The sequence below is a fragment of the Convolutriloba macropyga genome, chromosome 15 (assembly GCF_964194025.1).
Source record: "Convolutriloba macropyga chromosome 15, txConMacr16.3, whole genome shotgun sequence".
Classification (NCBI taxonomy): Eukaryota; Metazoa; Xenacoelomorpha; order Acoela; family Convolutidae; genus Convolutriloba; species Convolutriloba macropyga.
The window spans coordinates 34,662,671-34,678,564 of record NC_134482.1 but is presented as its reverse complement, the minus strand read 5'-3'; the positions used below and the strand labels follow the sequence as shown (position 1 = coordinate 34,678,564).

The window sequence follows — 15,894 nt, the reverse complement described above, 5'->3', positions numbered from 1 at the left end:
TACAACCTCTAGGAGAATGAGCTAGGTTTTCAAATCTCGTTGAATCATCGCAAGTGGTTTGGTACAATGATTAATGAATATATAATTCCCTTCGAAGCTGACGTCGAAGCAATGTTTCGGTTGAGTTGTTTGTGTTACTTAAAGCTGTTGGCGCTTTCCGGCTCATGTTGTTTTTGGGGATTCATTTTAAAAAAAGGGTTATTTTAGAGAAAGATGAAATAAAATCTCTATAATGAAGCCGAATAATAAAAAGGTTGCTTGCGCCAAGGCGACGGGGTCTTCAATAAGAGTTTCTGATTATCGATTCACAATTTGGCAGTTTCTCTTCCCATTTCAAATACGATGATGTTTGAAGCGGAAATTTTTCTTTCGTTTCTAATATGTGACCTGTTAAAATTACACAAAAGCAGTTTGCGTGTCTGCACTAATCCTTTGCATACGTTGTGAACTTTGCTCCAGCTATCCCTATAAAAAAACGTAGCCTTTCTCGTGTTGACAAATGGGGTCTCATTTTTGTGTCGTTCTAGTCCTTTAAATAGATTTGAACGTAAATCGTAGTTCCCCCGAGTCTAACCCCACCACCTGTATTTTTTCAGATGATTTGTAATGCTTTCAAGAACGGAGAAGTTAAAACAAAGATTAGCGGAAAATGCAAGTGTAAGTGTCTTTGTGATCTCGTTAGTCTGAGACAATGACAGCTGAATAGCGATGCGAAGTATCAGGATGATTGAGAAACCAAAAGATGAAATATAACAGTTGATGAATGTAAAGTGACAGGAAACATGGAAAAATAAAATTAAATGGATGGTACGAGCATTAAACCAGTACATGATTTTTGATTTTATACTGATTAGCGATGCGAAGTATCAGGATGATTGCGAAACCAAAAGATGAAATATAACAGTTGATGAATGTAAAGTGACAGGAAACATGGAAACATAAAATTTAAGGGATGGTACGAGCATTAACCAAGTACATGATTTTTGATTTTATAGCGATGCGAAGTATCAGGATGATTGAGAAACCAAAAGATGAAATGTAACAGTTGATGAATGTAAAGTGACAGGAAAAATGGAAAAATAAAATTAAATGGATGGTACGAGCATTAACCAAGTACATGGTTTTTGATTTTATGGCGATGCGAAGTATCAGGATGATTGCGAAACCAAAAGATGAAATATAACAGTTGATGACTGTAAAGTGACAGGAAACATGGAAAAATGAAATAAATGGATGGTACGAGCATTAACCAAGTACATGATTTTTGATTTTATAGCGATGCGAAGTATCAGGATGATTGAGAAACCAAAAGATGAAATATAACAGTTGATGAATGTAAAGTGACAGGAAACATGGAAAAATAAAATAAATGGATGGTACGAGCATTAACCAAGTACATGATTTTTGATTTTATAGCGATGCGAAGTATCAGGATGATTGAGAAACCAAAAGATGAATTGTAACAGTTGATGAATGTAAAGTGACAGGAAAAATGGAAAAATAAAATTAAATGGATGGTACGAGCATTAACCCTGTACATGATTTTTGATTTTATACTGATTAGCGATGCGAAGTATCAGGATGATTGCGAAACCAAAAGATGAAATATAACAGTTGACGAATTTCAAGTGACAGGAAACATGGAAAAATAAAATTTAATGGATGGTACGAGCATTAACCAAGTACATGATTTTTGATTTTATAGCGATGCGAAGTATCAGGATGATTGCGAAACCAATAGATGAAATATAACAGTTGATGAATGTAAAGTGACGGGAAACATGGAAAAATAAAATTAAATGGATGGTACGAGCATTAACCAAGTACATGATTTTTGATTTTATACTGATTAGCGATGCGAAGTATCAGGATGATTGCGAAACCAGAAGATGAAATATAACTGTTGATGAATGTAAAATGACAGGAAATATGGAAAAATAAAATTAAATGGATGGTACGAGCATTAACCCTGTACATGATTTTTAATTTTATACTGATTAGTGATGCGAAGTATCAGGATGATTGCGAAACCAAAAGATGAAATATAATAGTTGATGAATGTAAAGTGGCAGGAAACATGGAAAAATAAAATTTAATGAATGGTACGAACATTAACTAAGTACATGATTTTTGATTTAATAGCGATGCGAAGTATCAGGATGATTGAGAAACCTAAAGATGAAATATAACAGTTGATGGATGTAAAGTGACAGGAACCATGGGAAAATATAAAATCAAATGAATGGTACGAACATCAACCCTGTACATGATTTTTGATTTTAACGAGCGGGGAATTAATGTGCAACGTGCCAGAACACTTGGAGCCTACGAAACATGGGGAGAAATCCGTCCAGCTATTGCTGGTAATTCTCAACAACAACAAATATAAGACAACATACTGAAGATTGTTCCAAAAATGTTTTTTTTTCGCCGTCGACTTTATTATTCGCATTGATATTTTTGTGAATGTTAATTTTGCCTGTAAACATAATTTTAAAACTTCGTGATGGCTAAGAGCTGATCCAAATGCGTTTTATTGTCCGGCAAGTGTTATAGTTAGTCCTATAAAATTGCAAGCCAACGTTCGAAATGGACAACAGTATGCTGATATCTGCATGTTTTAAAATTGAACTTCGATCTTTGAAACGAGTGATAGCGTTTCAACTTTATGGCATTAACTGTATCAGGATCTAGAACTTAATGAACTAAGTTAATTGGGAAATGCTAATATCGAGCCTTCATTATAGAGAGTTAATACAGCCGCTCCGGCTGCGGCCGAAGTTTCGCAAGGGGCAACATCCTCAGTAACTCCTTCAGAGGCCGGAAGTGACGTGAAAACTGGCCGAGCTGCAGGCTTACGCGCAAAATTGAAAGCGAGAAAGGAAGCTGGCGTGGGACCAGGCACGGGCAGTGGCTCCGTCACCGAGCATGTCGCACAGGCCGACGCAACTTCAGTAAGTTAAATACGATTCATTGCTCTCAAACGGAACTTTGTTGCAATTATTTGAGCCATGTTGCTAGTTTATTCAGGGGCTTGCATTAATGATGTGAAGGACTACTTTGAGAGGTTATGCTAGGCATTTTCAGAGCTAGTCAGACCAATTTTTTGGTCATACCAGATGATAATGGATTTTAAACACGAAAAAATTGTGAAAGTCCCCACGCTTTTCCAGAATCCTACCCCCCCCCCCTCCCCTCCCCTCCCCGCACAAGCTTAGTAGTGATCAGAAAACCCATAGCCCCCAATATTGGTTATTATACCGTAATTGGGGAGCTTTAATGAAAAAGACCCGCAATTTCCTCCCCAACTGCTTGCGGGTATTTTTCAAAAGCAAATATCAAACAAGTTTAAATATCGTTCAATTTCTTTAACGAGATTTCAATATTTTTCCAACGAAGTTTTTGCAATTATATTAGTCCTGCTGGGCGTTTTAATGCATTTTTTCGTACTAACAAACTTTTTTTTCTGATTGTTTTTTTTCGTCTTTGATTTTGCAGGATTAGAAACAAGTCAACGTGGTAGTAGTAATAGTGTTGTTCTGTTTTCACGATTCTTTTGGAATTTCCCTCCGGATCTTTTACCCGTCAGTTCTCTTCAAATATCTCGAAACCCTTAAGCATTTTAATACAAAAAAACAAAATCTGCTATTTTTGACTTTTGCTATTTTTGCTGTTTTAAATTAATTAATAATGATAGATAATATATTAAAGCAAGCTGATTTCGCATTGTGCCTGCTTAAGTTTGGAACCAGATCGGAATACCTTGGAAAATTTATTGGAAAAAAAAATTAAACGCATACACCGGATACGTTGTCACAATCGCTGTATGCTTCTCAGACTTGGTTACGAAACAAAGGAATTTTTCCACAATTTGAACAGGTGGAACTCCATGCAACAAAATAGATAATCGGTTCGGAATTAGACTATCGAAATTGGTTATAGGCATTACACATCCTACCTTTAAGCATATATGTTGAAATGCATGATCTCTTAATGTTTTTAGCCATTAAAAGAGGAAATTTTGACGTAGAGAATTTAACAGAAATTGGGAGCAATCGCTCAGTGAAACTACTCGACAACACATCTGAAGCGAACTTCAGTTATCGAAACCTTGATTAAATAAAACAAACGAAAACTTCTTTCGAAGAACGAAACTACTGTACAACTATACTCTTCAAGTATATGAAAGTTTTCAAGTTTGAAACTATTCTCAATAAAGCGACTACTCAATGATTTACTGGAGTTTCTTCCTCAAACGTTACTCCGAAGAAAACAAATGTACCTGGAGATTGATAAAGAGATCTTTCAACTGTAACCCTCTGAATAGGATAAAACTGAACTGAAGAACTGCAGGTTGAAAACCCTTGATATCACCTCAAAATCCTTTTTTTAATATAAATAATGTTAGGATTCTATGTTTCAGAGTTTTCTCTAGCTAGCGATTTGTTATGCACGGTTTTTATAATATGGGTTATAATTATTCTCGAAGTAAAAAACAACCATGTTCTAAATTTTTGCTGAAAAACTCAATTAGCGAAAAATTTGGTAATCTTTTCGTTCTGATTTCTTGACATGCTTATAGCTTGGCAACTAGTGGAGTTTTTAGTTTCGTTATATATATATTTACAATTAAGATTTTAAAAGCTATGGTTTTTACACAAAATCTTGCGATTATCAGTTTTGATAAGTTATGACAGACATTTTAGGGGCCCTGCTCTGTATCCACCACACTACGTTTTCTTGTTGTTCTTTGTACGATTAGCCGTAAGGATCTGAAACATAAGACGTTGTGAAGGTTTTCCGGCCGAAAGTTATTGCTCAACGCAGGTGCACCTGGTAAATCTTAGTGGATTATAAACCAAGGTCTCAAGTTTTTTCCGCAGCTATTGTCCAACAATCTGCTTGCTATGCGTGTGTGTTTCAATGAAAAGCACAATTCACTAGAATTAATTGTATTTAAACAAAAGGAATATGATGAACCAATTTTTTAAGATAACGCATAAAATTGCGGATACTAGTGACTGTTTGATGAAAATCGGTCCTTTTCATTACATTATCTGTCAGTTTAGTTCTACTAAATTTCTATTTTTGATTGCTCTTAAACGAGTGTGCATTAATTCAAAAGAGCAATTATATTAGTCCTACTCCTACTGGTCCTTTATGCTATTTTTAGCAATGAGATTTTTCGTCTGACCACTGATTTTTTTTTTCGTGTTGTGAATGGTTTATTTTGGGATTTAAGCACCCCCCCCCCCCCCCCCCCCACTTCCGACTTAATCACCTATCCACTTTTCCTCCCCAGTAAACGATGCCGAATCAGGCCGGTAGTTTAAGTGCAGTCGTATATTGGGATACATAAGTTGAAGCATATAGAGTAAAATCTTCGAGGTCAGTGTGACAATCAGTTTATCGTTGAGGGGCATAGTTATACAAGCGCGTTGTAAAGCAGCGACTACATAACTGAGCAGCTACAGTTAATGACATGAGACTAGACCTTTCAACGTTGATTTACACAAATCGGTTGTTTCCGATAACAATAAACAGCTGAAAACAACTGATTTATGAGAATAAACGATTGTTGCTAATACATTAATTGTACTGGATGAATTATGAACGTATTCAGTGAGAAAACTTTCACACTCCGATCTCCTAACATTATTAGGGAACGCAAGGGCCATCGTCAACAACATCTGCTTCGGCAGGTCCAGATGGGACTCGCGATTCTGCTTTGGGGAGCAGTAGGTATCCCGAGGCCGAGGCATCAAGTTCTAAGGCAGTCAGCAGTCGAAAGATGGACAGAAGTGCATTAGGAAATTCCAGTACCAGTGGAAGTCAGGGCAATCGACCCAGAACGTCACCTGGTGGAGGTAAGCTTATCTCTTAGTCAGTCAATTTTTCTTTTGAAATTATTTTCTTTCCAATAAAAATTAAATATCCCGTCTAGGCCAAAATAAAAGCTTTCAATTGGAGTGATAGCTTCTACTAATTTAGTTTCTTTGTCATCAATTGGAAATAATATTCTGCATTTTTATTGCATATGTAATTGTAATAGCTGGTGCCAGTTCTTTTAGTCTATGCGATGCGTTACTTGTAGAGAAACTCTAAAGAGATTAGAAGTGTCAAAATTTAAAGGTCAATAATTAAAACCCTATTACTGTTAAAAGTTTTGCAGCCTCCACAAGCAAGGACAACCCAACGACCAGTCACTCGCCAGCCAGTTCTGGATCTCCAATTCCAGAAATGGAAACCTTATCTCTCGTTCCCACAGTCCCACCAGAGGAAAAAATGGGAAGAGCCGGTTCAAACATAAACGTAATGGTGAATTATCTGAAGATCGAGACCCAAGCTAACAGCTTCTTTCAATACTCTATCGAATTCAGGTGAGTACAGAAGTAAACAAAAACTGTGATAATGTTTGTCTTCCCGTTTTAACCCTCCTAATTAGTGAGGCTAGTATTTACAGCCCCCCTCCCACCGCCACCCCAATTACATGTGTTGCGGTGAAGCATTTATTTTGTGTGAAATAAATTTGAGTTAAGCGTCTTAAAAAGACTTAAATTCTTTATGCTTAAGAAGAACTCAAGCTCAAAAGGTAACAAGTGTTCGTGATAAAATCAGATGAAATTATGATTTCTTAGTTCAAATCACGTGGTAATTTTTTAATAGCCGCACAGCGATAGCTGGGGCTATTATTGGCCTTCTCTTGGTTTTTTTTACAATTCAAAGAGTTTGAATTGTATTGGGGCGCTGTCTTTTTACGACTCGAAGAGGAGTATTGGAGAAGTCCTTTTTTTAAATCAATTTTATTGGAGTGAATTTTGAAGCGGGAAATGAAACACGTAAAAAAAATTTGGAGTGATTTTGTTGCTGAACAAAACGAAGAGCGGAGCGAAAAGAGAGTGGTTTTTTGTTCAAATCGCTGTTTTCTAGAGAGCGAGAAATCACGTGCGGCATTTTAAGGCAGCTTTTTTCTCAATTTTTTTTGTTTAAGAGGTTTGGTTATGATCTGCTTTTATTTTTAGGCTGGGTTTGGTAGTGGTTTGAAGGTTTCTGGAAATCTATATGAATTTTATGATAATTCGGATGTTTTTCATGTATTTTGCTGATTTTTGGGCTAATTTTTACGATGTTTTTTACTATTCTTTTGTTTTACTGCCTCAAATGGGTATTGAAGATACTCCTATTACTTGAGCAATTTTTAGTTAACACGTGGTTACAGTTTTGTTGACATGAAGCCTTTTTTTGTTGAGAAATATGACGAAAAATGTCAAAATTGGAACTAATGTTCTTAATTTTTTGCAGTTTTTCGTTTTTTTTTCTCTTTTTAGACAAAATTCTTAACCTATTGTGACTTGCCTAATATTTTGCGAGTATTTGGGTACCCTATTGGCTGAAAAGAATTTTTGTTTAGATATATGTGCTTTTGTAGTATTAAAAAATATTAAATTTTTCCAGTTTTTTGTCAAAGTTGTTTGTAAGAGCTTATTTTTTCATGATTTGGCTTCAATTATATTTTTAAAAAATCTTATAAGTGGCTTTATTAGTTACTAGTTGTATTGATGAAGTAATTGTGGCAGTGATAATTTGTTGGGGTATCAATTTATGACCGAATTTTATCAGATTTTCAATCATATTTTAATGGATTTGATCTTTTTTTACTTTTTTGTTTTATGGTTTTATTTCAAGATAAAGGTAAATTATTGGAGGCACGTTTTGTCTGATAAGTAGTTGGAAGGCATTTAAGTGGATTTCCACTTCGAGTCGTTTCCGGAATTCTTCCGGCTATGTTTTAAAGATCTTCACACATTTTCATGATTTTTGAAGTCGAATTGGAGTAGGTGATTTTGGTCACGCCGAAACAGGAAGTGGAGCGCAAAAGCGAGTGGTTTTGCGGCGTGAAATTTTTTCGCTCTAAATTTAAAGTAGAGTGAGAGAACGGTGTTTGAACAAAATTTCGCTTTCTCGCTAGTGGGTTTTTGTTCACATGCGGCAATTTCACTTTGACTTTTACAGTGTTTTCGATTTTATGGATCGGATTTTTTTGAAATGGTTTTTGCAATCCATTCATAGTCCGTTCCAGGTCTAGTTTTTTGTTTAGTCAATGAAAATTCTCTGAATTGTACGTCAGGACTTGTCCTGCTATGTTTTTTTTAATTCGTCGTCATGATTTTTACGACCATATGACGTCACAGCCACTTTTTGTTCAGTCGTTCATGCAATTTCAACTGAATTGCATATGTGACGTCATTTTTCGCTCTTAGTGGAGCGAGTTTTTTTGTTCATGCTCGTGATTAAGTTTTTGGTCACACTTGACTTACCTCACTCTCAAAAAAGACTTCCTCACTTTGAAATTGACTTTTAATTACTTTAATTCAAAGAGATAAGGTCAAATGCGTGGGTACCACTCTCTCTAAATGAAGGTTATTTGAGATCAGCTAATAGAGGCAGCAATAACAGCTTTCCTATTTTAAATCAAAATATAACAGATCAGCTTTCAATGAAAAGACGAATTTTTTTGGTCTGTCTTTTTTGCTGATTTTTTTAGACTGCCGATCTACGAATCTATTGCGGCTATTTTCTGGCAATCTGCTAGCTATGTTTGTTACATTTGTTGAAGACGTCATCTGAAATGGTGGCTGTAAGCTTGTTTACTTCAACACCATAAAAACACCAAGTTAGGATGGAAATAGCTTGTGGGACCCGAGTGAGTCTCATTTTCTTTCATACAGGAGGGCGAAACAAAATATTTAATTACTCTCAAGCAAAGTTTATAGCAATTATATCAGTCCTGTGCTCTTTTTAAACCGGTTTTTGGTCTGACGCACTGACCCCTTCGACGTTTCGTCCTGAAAAAGAGATGAACAGGTAGCATTTGGAGGGCATTAAGTTTTCTAAGAGCCTGTGTCTTACAATATTCTCGGTTCTTAATCTGAAGATGGATCCCCCAGTCACGCCCCGGTCAACCCCCCGTCCACCCTCCTTTCTGGAGATTTGAAGAAGTCATCTGAAATGGTGGCTGGTTAAGCTTATCTACTTCAGCATATCACGGCCTCCTTGAAGGGGTTCAAAAGAAGTCGATGTTTTAGTTGCACTTTCCTTTGGTCATGAATAAAATTTATTGTTGTCCAGAACAAATGAAATGATTGCCATCGTCGTCGTCATCGTCGTGATTGCCATCGACGTCGTGATTGCTCTTGCTGCGGTCATGGAGGTGAAAGTATGAAAAAGCTAAAAATCTTGATTGAGGATGTATTTGCATATCGCGTTCTTTTTCAGGGTGATTTGTGATTCCTTTGATTTCACTTCTTGTCACTCCTCGTCCATGGAGTCATCTGTTATCTTGGATTCCTTCATTTGATTGTCTTGTCCCTCCTTTTGTAATTAAAGAAGTCTGCTATCCGGTCGAATGTAGAGACCTGTTTCGGTCTTGACCTGAACAACTCGTACTATTTGGTCATTTCCGTTAAATATTTTAGTTGTCCTTCCAAGTGGCCGAAGCAATGGTGGCGTTTTGTCATTCATGATGATAACAAGGTCTTTGACGGCATATTGGTCGCTGTTGAAGTGTTGCCAAGTAGTCCACGGACCACTTCCAGAATTGTCTGACAATACTTTTGATAACCTTGAACTTACTGCTGAGTGTCTTGTCGTCCTGCTGAGATGGCTCCGGCAATGCTGTTAAAGGGCGTCCAATGCGGAAATGAGCTGGTGTGAGCGCTGAAGGGTCATTGCAATCGGAAAAAGAAACTGTCATTTGGCGGGAATACAAAATGGCCTCAATCTGGTTGATCACTGTGTTGAGATTCTCAAGAGACATTTTAGTTTTTCCAACGGTCCTATAAAAGTGTCTGTTCTTGGATTTTTTAGCTGCCTCCCAAAGGCCTCCAAAATGAATTGACCGTGGGGGAATGGTCAACCAGTTGGCTTATGTCCCGTAGTGAAGTCTTCTACTAATTACTTGAAGTCCCGATCCATTAACAATCTCTGAAACTCAACTTTTCCTCTAGTTGCAGTGAAAGTTTTTGAGTTGTCACTGTAAATGTTTTGTGGCATTCCACGTCGAGCTGTAAATTGTTTATCACCGTCCAAGCAATCGTCTTTTGTCAATGTTTTCACTGTTCCCTTATCAACAGCCTTTTTGCTGAAGCATATGAAAAGGGCAACCTGGGTCTTTTGCAAGGTTTGCCTGCTGTCCTTTGTGTTCAATGGTGCACAGTAGTCGAAACCAGTCTGGCTGAATGCAAAAGACGGGATCACACATGCTGTGGGAAGATCCCCCATTTGTGGCTGTGGAATCCTGGCGCCGTTTCGAATGTAGGGTTTCCACTTGTAGGTAACCTTTTTCACAACTGAAAGGCCTCCGGGAATCCCAACAGTTTGACGAAGTTGGAACAATGTCAGTTGTGGTCCTCCATTGAAGTTCTTTGAATACGCTTCTCTGGTTAGAAGTTTGGTGATTGGTGAATTTCTCAGAATCAGGATTGGAAACATCTTGTCAATGTTGTATGGGGAATTTGCTAGTCCTCCACCCACGCGAACACCCTTGTTCTCTGTCATAGAAAGGAGAAAGTTTGAAAAGATGTCCCTTTTTTCGTAAAAGTTTCCTTTTGCGTCGATTGTTCTTCACCTTTCCATTTTTACCTAATTTTTGCGATGTTTCGAAGAATTTTTGGGTATCCATCTTATTTACCTTAGCCCTACCAACCTCAACCTTACCTACCTGAACCTTACCTACCTCAAATTTATCAGATTTATCTACCTTAAGTTAACCATCATTATCCATTTCAGCCTTATCAGACCCACCTATCTTAATCCTGCTAACCCTACCTACTTTATCTTCCTTACCAACCATGCTTACCTCATTTTTACCAATTTGTACCTTACAAAGCCGTTCCCTGTCCAGCCGATTGATCCCTGCAACTTCGAGGCGTTCTGTACTTTCCAAATTGCTGTTGTTGTCACTTCCATTTTCTAACGGCACAAACGATTGACTAACAATTTTGTCGAACTCGTCCAGGAAGTGGCGTTGAATCAGACTGTACAAGGCGATTCGTCCTTGATGGAGATCCGTAGATCTGAGCAGATGAGGTAAATGAAGGTTGTTTCCTAATCCGGGCGAAGTATTTGTGATCTTCTGCTGCTGCTCTTTCTTTGATGTGTTATCAGTAGATCCCTTGTAATTTTCTTCCGATTATTTTGGCTGTGTTTTTCTAGTAAACACTATCTGTTTCTTCTTTTGTTGGTCCAAAAAAAAATTCTTACCAGTTTTCCAAATGATGATGTCCATTGAATCAGGTGAACTATTGAATTGTTCTCGTGAGTTATCAAGATTAATAACTTCTCCGTTTCAGCTTGCTCTATTTCCTCTTCTTCGCTAATTGCTGGCTGCTGTTCCTTGGTTGATCTGATTGTTGGCCATTGATCCACAGTTTTCTGTAACAATTGAGGTCCATACCACTAGACTGTTTTCAGGTTTGTGGTTGATATCTCTCGTATCGCGCAGTCGGCTGGGTTCTCCTCTGTCGGCACAAAGTTCCAATTGCTGGCTGGAGTGATATTTTGACTTTTTGCAACACATTTGGCAACAAAAGTTTTCACCTTCGCGGAAGTTCTTGTAGCCAGGCAAGCAGAAATTCTTGTAGCCAGGCAAGTGTTGCTGTTGAATCCATCCAAGCGTACACCTTTGGTTTCCGAAAGCGCTGATCGTTCAGAGCTGATATCACTGCTTCCACTAAGTTATCTCCAAGAAGAGATGCGCATAGCTCGAATCGGGGTAAACACAAGCTCTTTATTGGGGCAACTCTTGTCTTTGCTGTCAGCGTCTTTGTTTGAACGGAGTCGTTTCGACTTTGGCGTAAATAACAACTGCGGCGTAGGCTGTTGTTGATGCGTCGCAAAACACGTGAAGTTCCATGTCAGATAATGCTGGTGAAGCTGATAAAATTTTTCTGGATAATGTATTATCTTCCTTGAGTTCAAGTCTGAGCAGGCTGCACTGCTGCTGACGACTTTGTCCCAACCTAGTCGATCCACCCAAAGCAATTGCTCAAACGATTTAAATTGTACAGTTGCATAAGAAACCCAACCCGATGGGTCAAAAAGACGGGTGACTTCTGACAGTATTTCCCGTTGGGTCGATGGCTTCTTTTCGTCAAATTTTGCTAAAAAGCTAAAGTGATCCTGATTTTGGCTCCACTTGACCCCCAATGTCTTTATGCTGTAGTTCTCGCTTTTAATTGTCACCTCATCGGCTGTTTCTTGATAATTTGCAGACAGTCGTTCCACGAGTTCGGCGTTACTAGACGTCCATTTCCGAACGTTGAATCTGGCCTGTCAAAGAATTAATATGACTTTGCCCTGCAGTTGCAAAGCACGTAATATGTCGGCTGCTGCTGTCAACAAGTCGTCAAAGTACATGTCCGAAAAATTGTTAGCTGCGTTTTTTTGTCATCAACTTCTGCTAAAACTTGTAATGGTCGAATTGAATGACAAGCTGATGATGCTATGCCATAGGTTACGTGTCATTCTATAAGTTTTGACATCTTGTGAATTGGGTTCCCTCCAGTGAATCCGATGGTAGTCTTTGTCTTCGGCATCCAACTCCACTTGTCTGTACATCGTTGCAATGTCTGCTGACAAGGCCACAGGATGAAATCTAAAGCGTATGAAGATGCCGATCAGGTGCTTTTGAAGCTTGGGTCCTACCATCAGGCGATCGTTCAAAGATATTCCGCTCGTAGTGTTCGCTGAACCATCAAAGACAACTCGAAACTTGATGGTTGCAATTGAATCTTTGAACACGCAATGGTGACTAAAATAGTTGCTTGTTTCCACTGTCAATAACATCTCCTTTGCTGGTATCTCTTCCATGTGTCCAAGACTGATAAACTCGTTTATGAAATTGCTATATCTCTTGTATAGTTCTGGATGCTTTTGAAGTCTGTGTAGAAGATTTCGGAGTCTTCGTTGTGCTTTCTGTTGTGAATCTCCCAAGGCTACAACTTCCTCCTTGAATGGTAATTTTTCAACTGAAGAAGTAAAAAAGCTTTGCAAAATGGAGCTACAGGATTGCTGCAAGTTTTCGTGTCAGATTACTAACCAACCAAATACTGATACAGTCGGTAAGTAACAGAGACATTAGGTTCCTTAAGTCGTTCGTTACCAACCATTAAATCCTCTTAGTGTCCAGCTCGTATGATAAGATCAACTTGAGATGGCTTGTTCAAGTCAGGATCTGCTAGCTGTAACTTTAACTGTCTCCCAACTGTCTGTGTTTACATGTCGAGAGGATCAACGTATGCGCGATTAGTTGACACTTCATTTCCTCTCAGACCAAAAACTCGAGTGTTGCTTCTTTCCGCTTTAGCTGATGTCTTTGTACTGCAGCTTCTGTAAAAAGATTCTTCTGTGATTCTGAGTCCAGAATAGCTTGCAGATGTACAGTTTCTCCCTGACATTTAGCGGTACAGTAGCTATCTGAAGGAAGATTTCCCGCGTCTTGTCTTCATGGGTGAGAGCTGCTGTTATCTTGTGATTTGCTGTCAGTTGTTCGGTGTTGTTACTTGAGGTGTCTGCGGATACCTTCTTCTGTTCTTTGATATTGGCTCTGCGGCTGTTTCCAGCCGGCGTGTTAGCTTGGGCGTTGCTTTGATGTTTTGATGTGTCTTTATGTTACAATGTGTGATGCTGTCGTCCACATTGTCGGCATCGAACCATCGCAATTTTCTGATCGGTGTCCTTTGACTTCGATCAGCTGGGCTCGCTCTTTGACACCTAAATTTTTGAACTTTCCAGATTTTAATATGCGGTATTCTCAACATTCGCACTTTTGATCCATGGTTCTCATATGTGGGTGAAGCTGCCTTTGTGGATGATTTTGATGCTGATTTCATCGTTTATCGTTAATTGCTAGTGCGTTGAGCGAGTTCTTGTAGGAAAACCTTTAACTCGTTGTATGTCTGCAGTTCCTTACCTTTAGAAGAAAGCTCCCAGTATTTTCGGGTTTCTAGTTTCTCTGCAAAAGTAGACAAAGAACGGCTGCTGGTGCTCCTCCGGCTGTGCCATGTTGCGAAGAGAACGTAGATGTTCTTCCATCGTGTCGATAATTTTTTCAGTTCTCTCGTATTTTCTGTAGCTCGCGTTCCATGAATATTAGCTCTAAGTATAGTATCAACCTCTTGTTGTCGTATCGGTTCTGCTAAATATCCATTTCAACACTGAAGTTGTCTGTGACAGTAATTGATGTCAACATCTTCGATGCTTCTCTTTTAACGGCTGACTTCAAGTTCTGCAATCTTAAGCTGTCAACTGATCCTTGTCAATTACTACTCCCTTGAAACAATCGTAGGAGATCCAGTGCATGTAGCTTCCAGAAAAACTCGGCAGATCGAGCTTCGGGAGTTTGATGTTCTGCAGGCTTCTCGAAGTCGTGATGCTTCCAGTAGACAGCGGGGTGTCCAGTAATGAGATTCTTGTCTTCCTCTGAACAAAAGGATGAACTAAGTCTATGATTTGGCAGATCTTGTCATCATACTCCTCTGTCTCAACAATTTCTTCATCCAAACAGTTTGTCCTCGAACAGAGACTGAATATTCTGGTTCTGCTCGGATAGGAATGATTGCTTCTTCCTTAAAAGTTCCACTATCTGCTGCAGTCTGATAAGGTTGTTTTCAAAGGGAATCATAGAACTTTCGAAGAAGCTCAAGGTTCTCGGGCATAATGTTAAGCTGCTGTTATACCTTGCTGCTCTTTGTGTTGGTCTTGATTATGTTCTTTGGCTGCTTTGTTGTCTTTATCTGTAGCTGTGTTGTTTCGTGGGTTTCTTGTTGCTAAAAGCTTAAAAACTAGAACGCACGGAAAAGATTGTAATGTAGGGTTTTACTTATCCCCCTGTGAAAAGCGGCCAACTTCACCGCCCGAATTTAGTCTTAGTACTTCAGGTAAAAAACTCTTCGAATAAAAACCAAGTTCTCGATGAGAACTACAGAGAGATTGACTTCCCCTGAAGTTTTTACCTAAAAAATTTTGCGTCTAGTTTCCCCCACTTGATATCCAGTACCTGGTCCCTCGGTTAGGTTAATCAAATTTGTTATTCAATTTGATCAACTTGAATAACATGTGGGGGATGATAGTATCTAGTGGGGGTCGGCTGTAATGTTCCTCTTCTAAGTTTCCCCCTTTTTGATTATTAGCAAAAGTAGCGAGAGAGAATGCTTTGGTGCTTAATGCTTTTACTGTTTTATCCTTAACCTATTTTTCGGCGGACCATTAAATGTTTCGGTGCAGCACTTATTTTGTGTGAAATGAATTGGCTTTAAACGCCGTAAAAAGACTGAATTGCTTTCTGCTAAAGAATAAATCAAGCTCAAAAGGTAACAGGTGTTCGTGATAAACTCAGATGAAATTATGATTTGTTAGTTCAAATCACGTGGTAATTTATTGTAACATTTGTTGATGAAGTCATCTGAAATTGTGGCTGGCTAATCTTGTTTACTTCAACAACATCAAGAACACCAAATTAAGATGGAAATAGTTTGCGGGTCTAGAACCCGAGTGAGTCTTATTTTCTTTCACACAGGAGGGCGAAACAAAATATTTAATTACTCTCAAGCAAAGTTTGTAGCAATTATATCAGTCCTGTGCTCTTTTTAAACCGATTTTTGGTCTGACGTATTGACCCCTTTGACGTTTCGTCCTGAAAAACGAGATGAACAGGTAGCATTTGGAGGGCATTAAGTTTTCTAAGAGCCTGTGTCTTCTTTAAGAATGCGATCCAATGAAACTGTTTTGAGGAGACAATTTTTAGGTACGAAGGGCGGTTTTTAATCTAAAGTTCGATCCCCCAGTCAACCCAACCCCCCCCCCCCGGCAACCTAAAGCGCCCCCATCCACCCT

General features: G+C 38.5%; 1 protein-coding gene across 1 annotated transcript in view; it reads left to right on the top strand.

The window, feature by feature from the left end:
- The first annotated feature begins 322 nt into the window (after positions 1-322).
- The window catches only part of LOC142354299 (piwi-like protein 1), a 90,348-nt gene continuing 74,776 nt past the window's right edge, over positions 323-15,894 (top strand). Inside the window, exons 1-4 of the mRNA XM_075406562.1 lie at positions 323-657; positions 2,748-2,954; positions 5,663-5,867; positions 6,173-6,380. Coding sequence (XP_075262677.1) covers positions 607-657; positions 2,748-2,954; positions 5,663-5,867; positions 6,173-6,380 — 671 coding nt within the window. The 5' untranslated portion in view covers positions 323-606. The remainder of the gene's footprint in view (positions 658-2,747; positions 2,955-5,662; positions 5,868-6,172; positions 6,381-15,894) is intronic.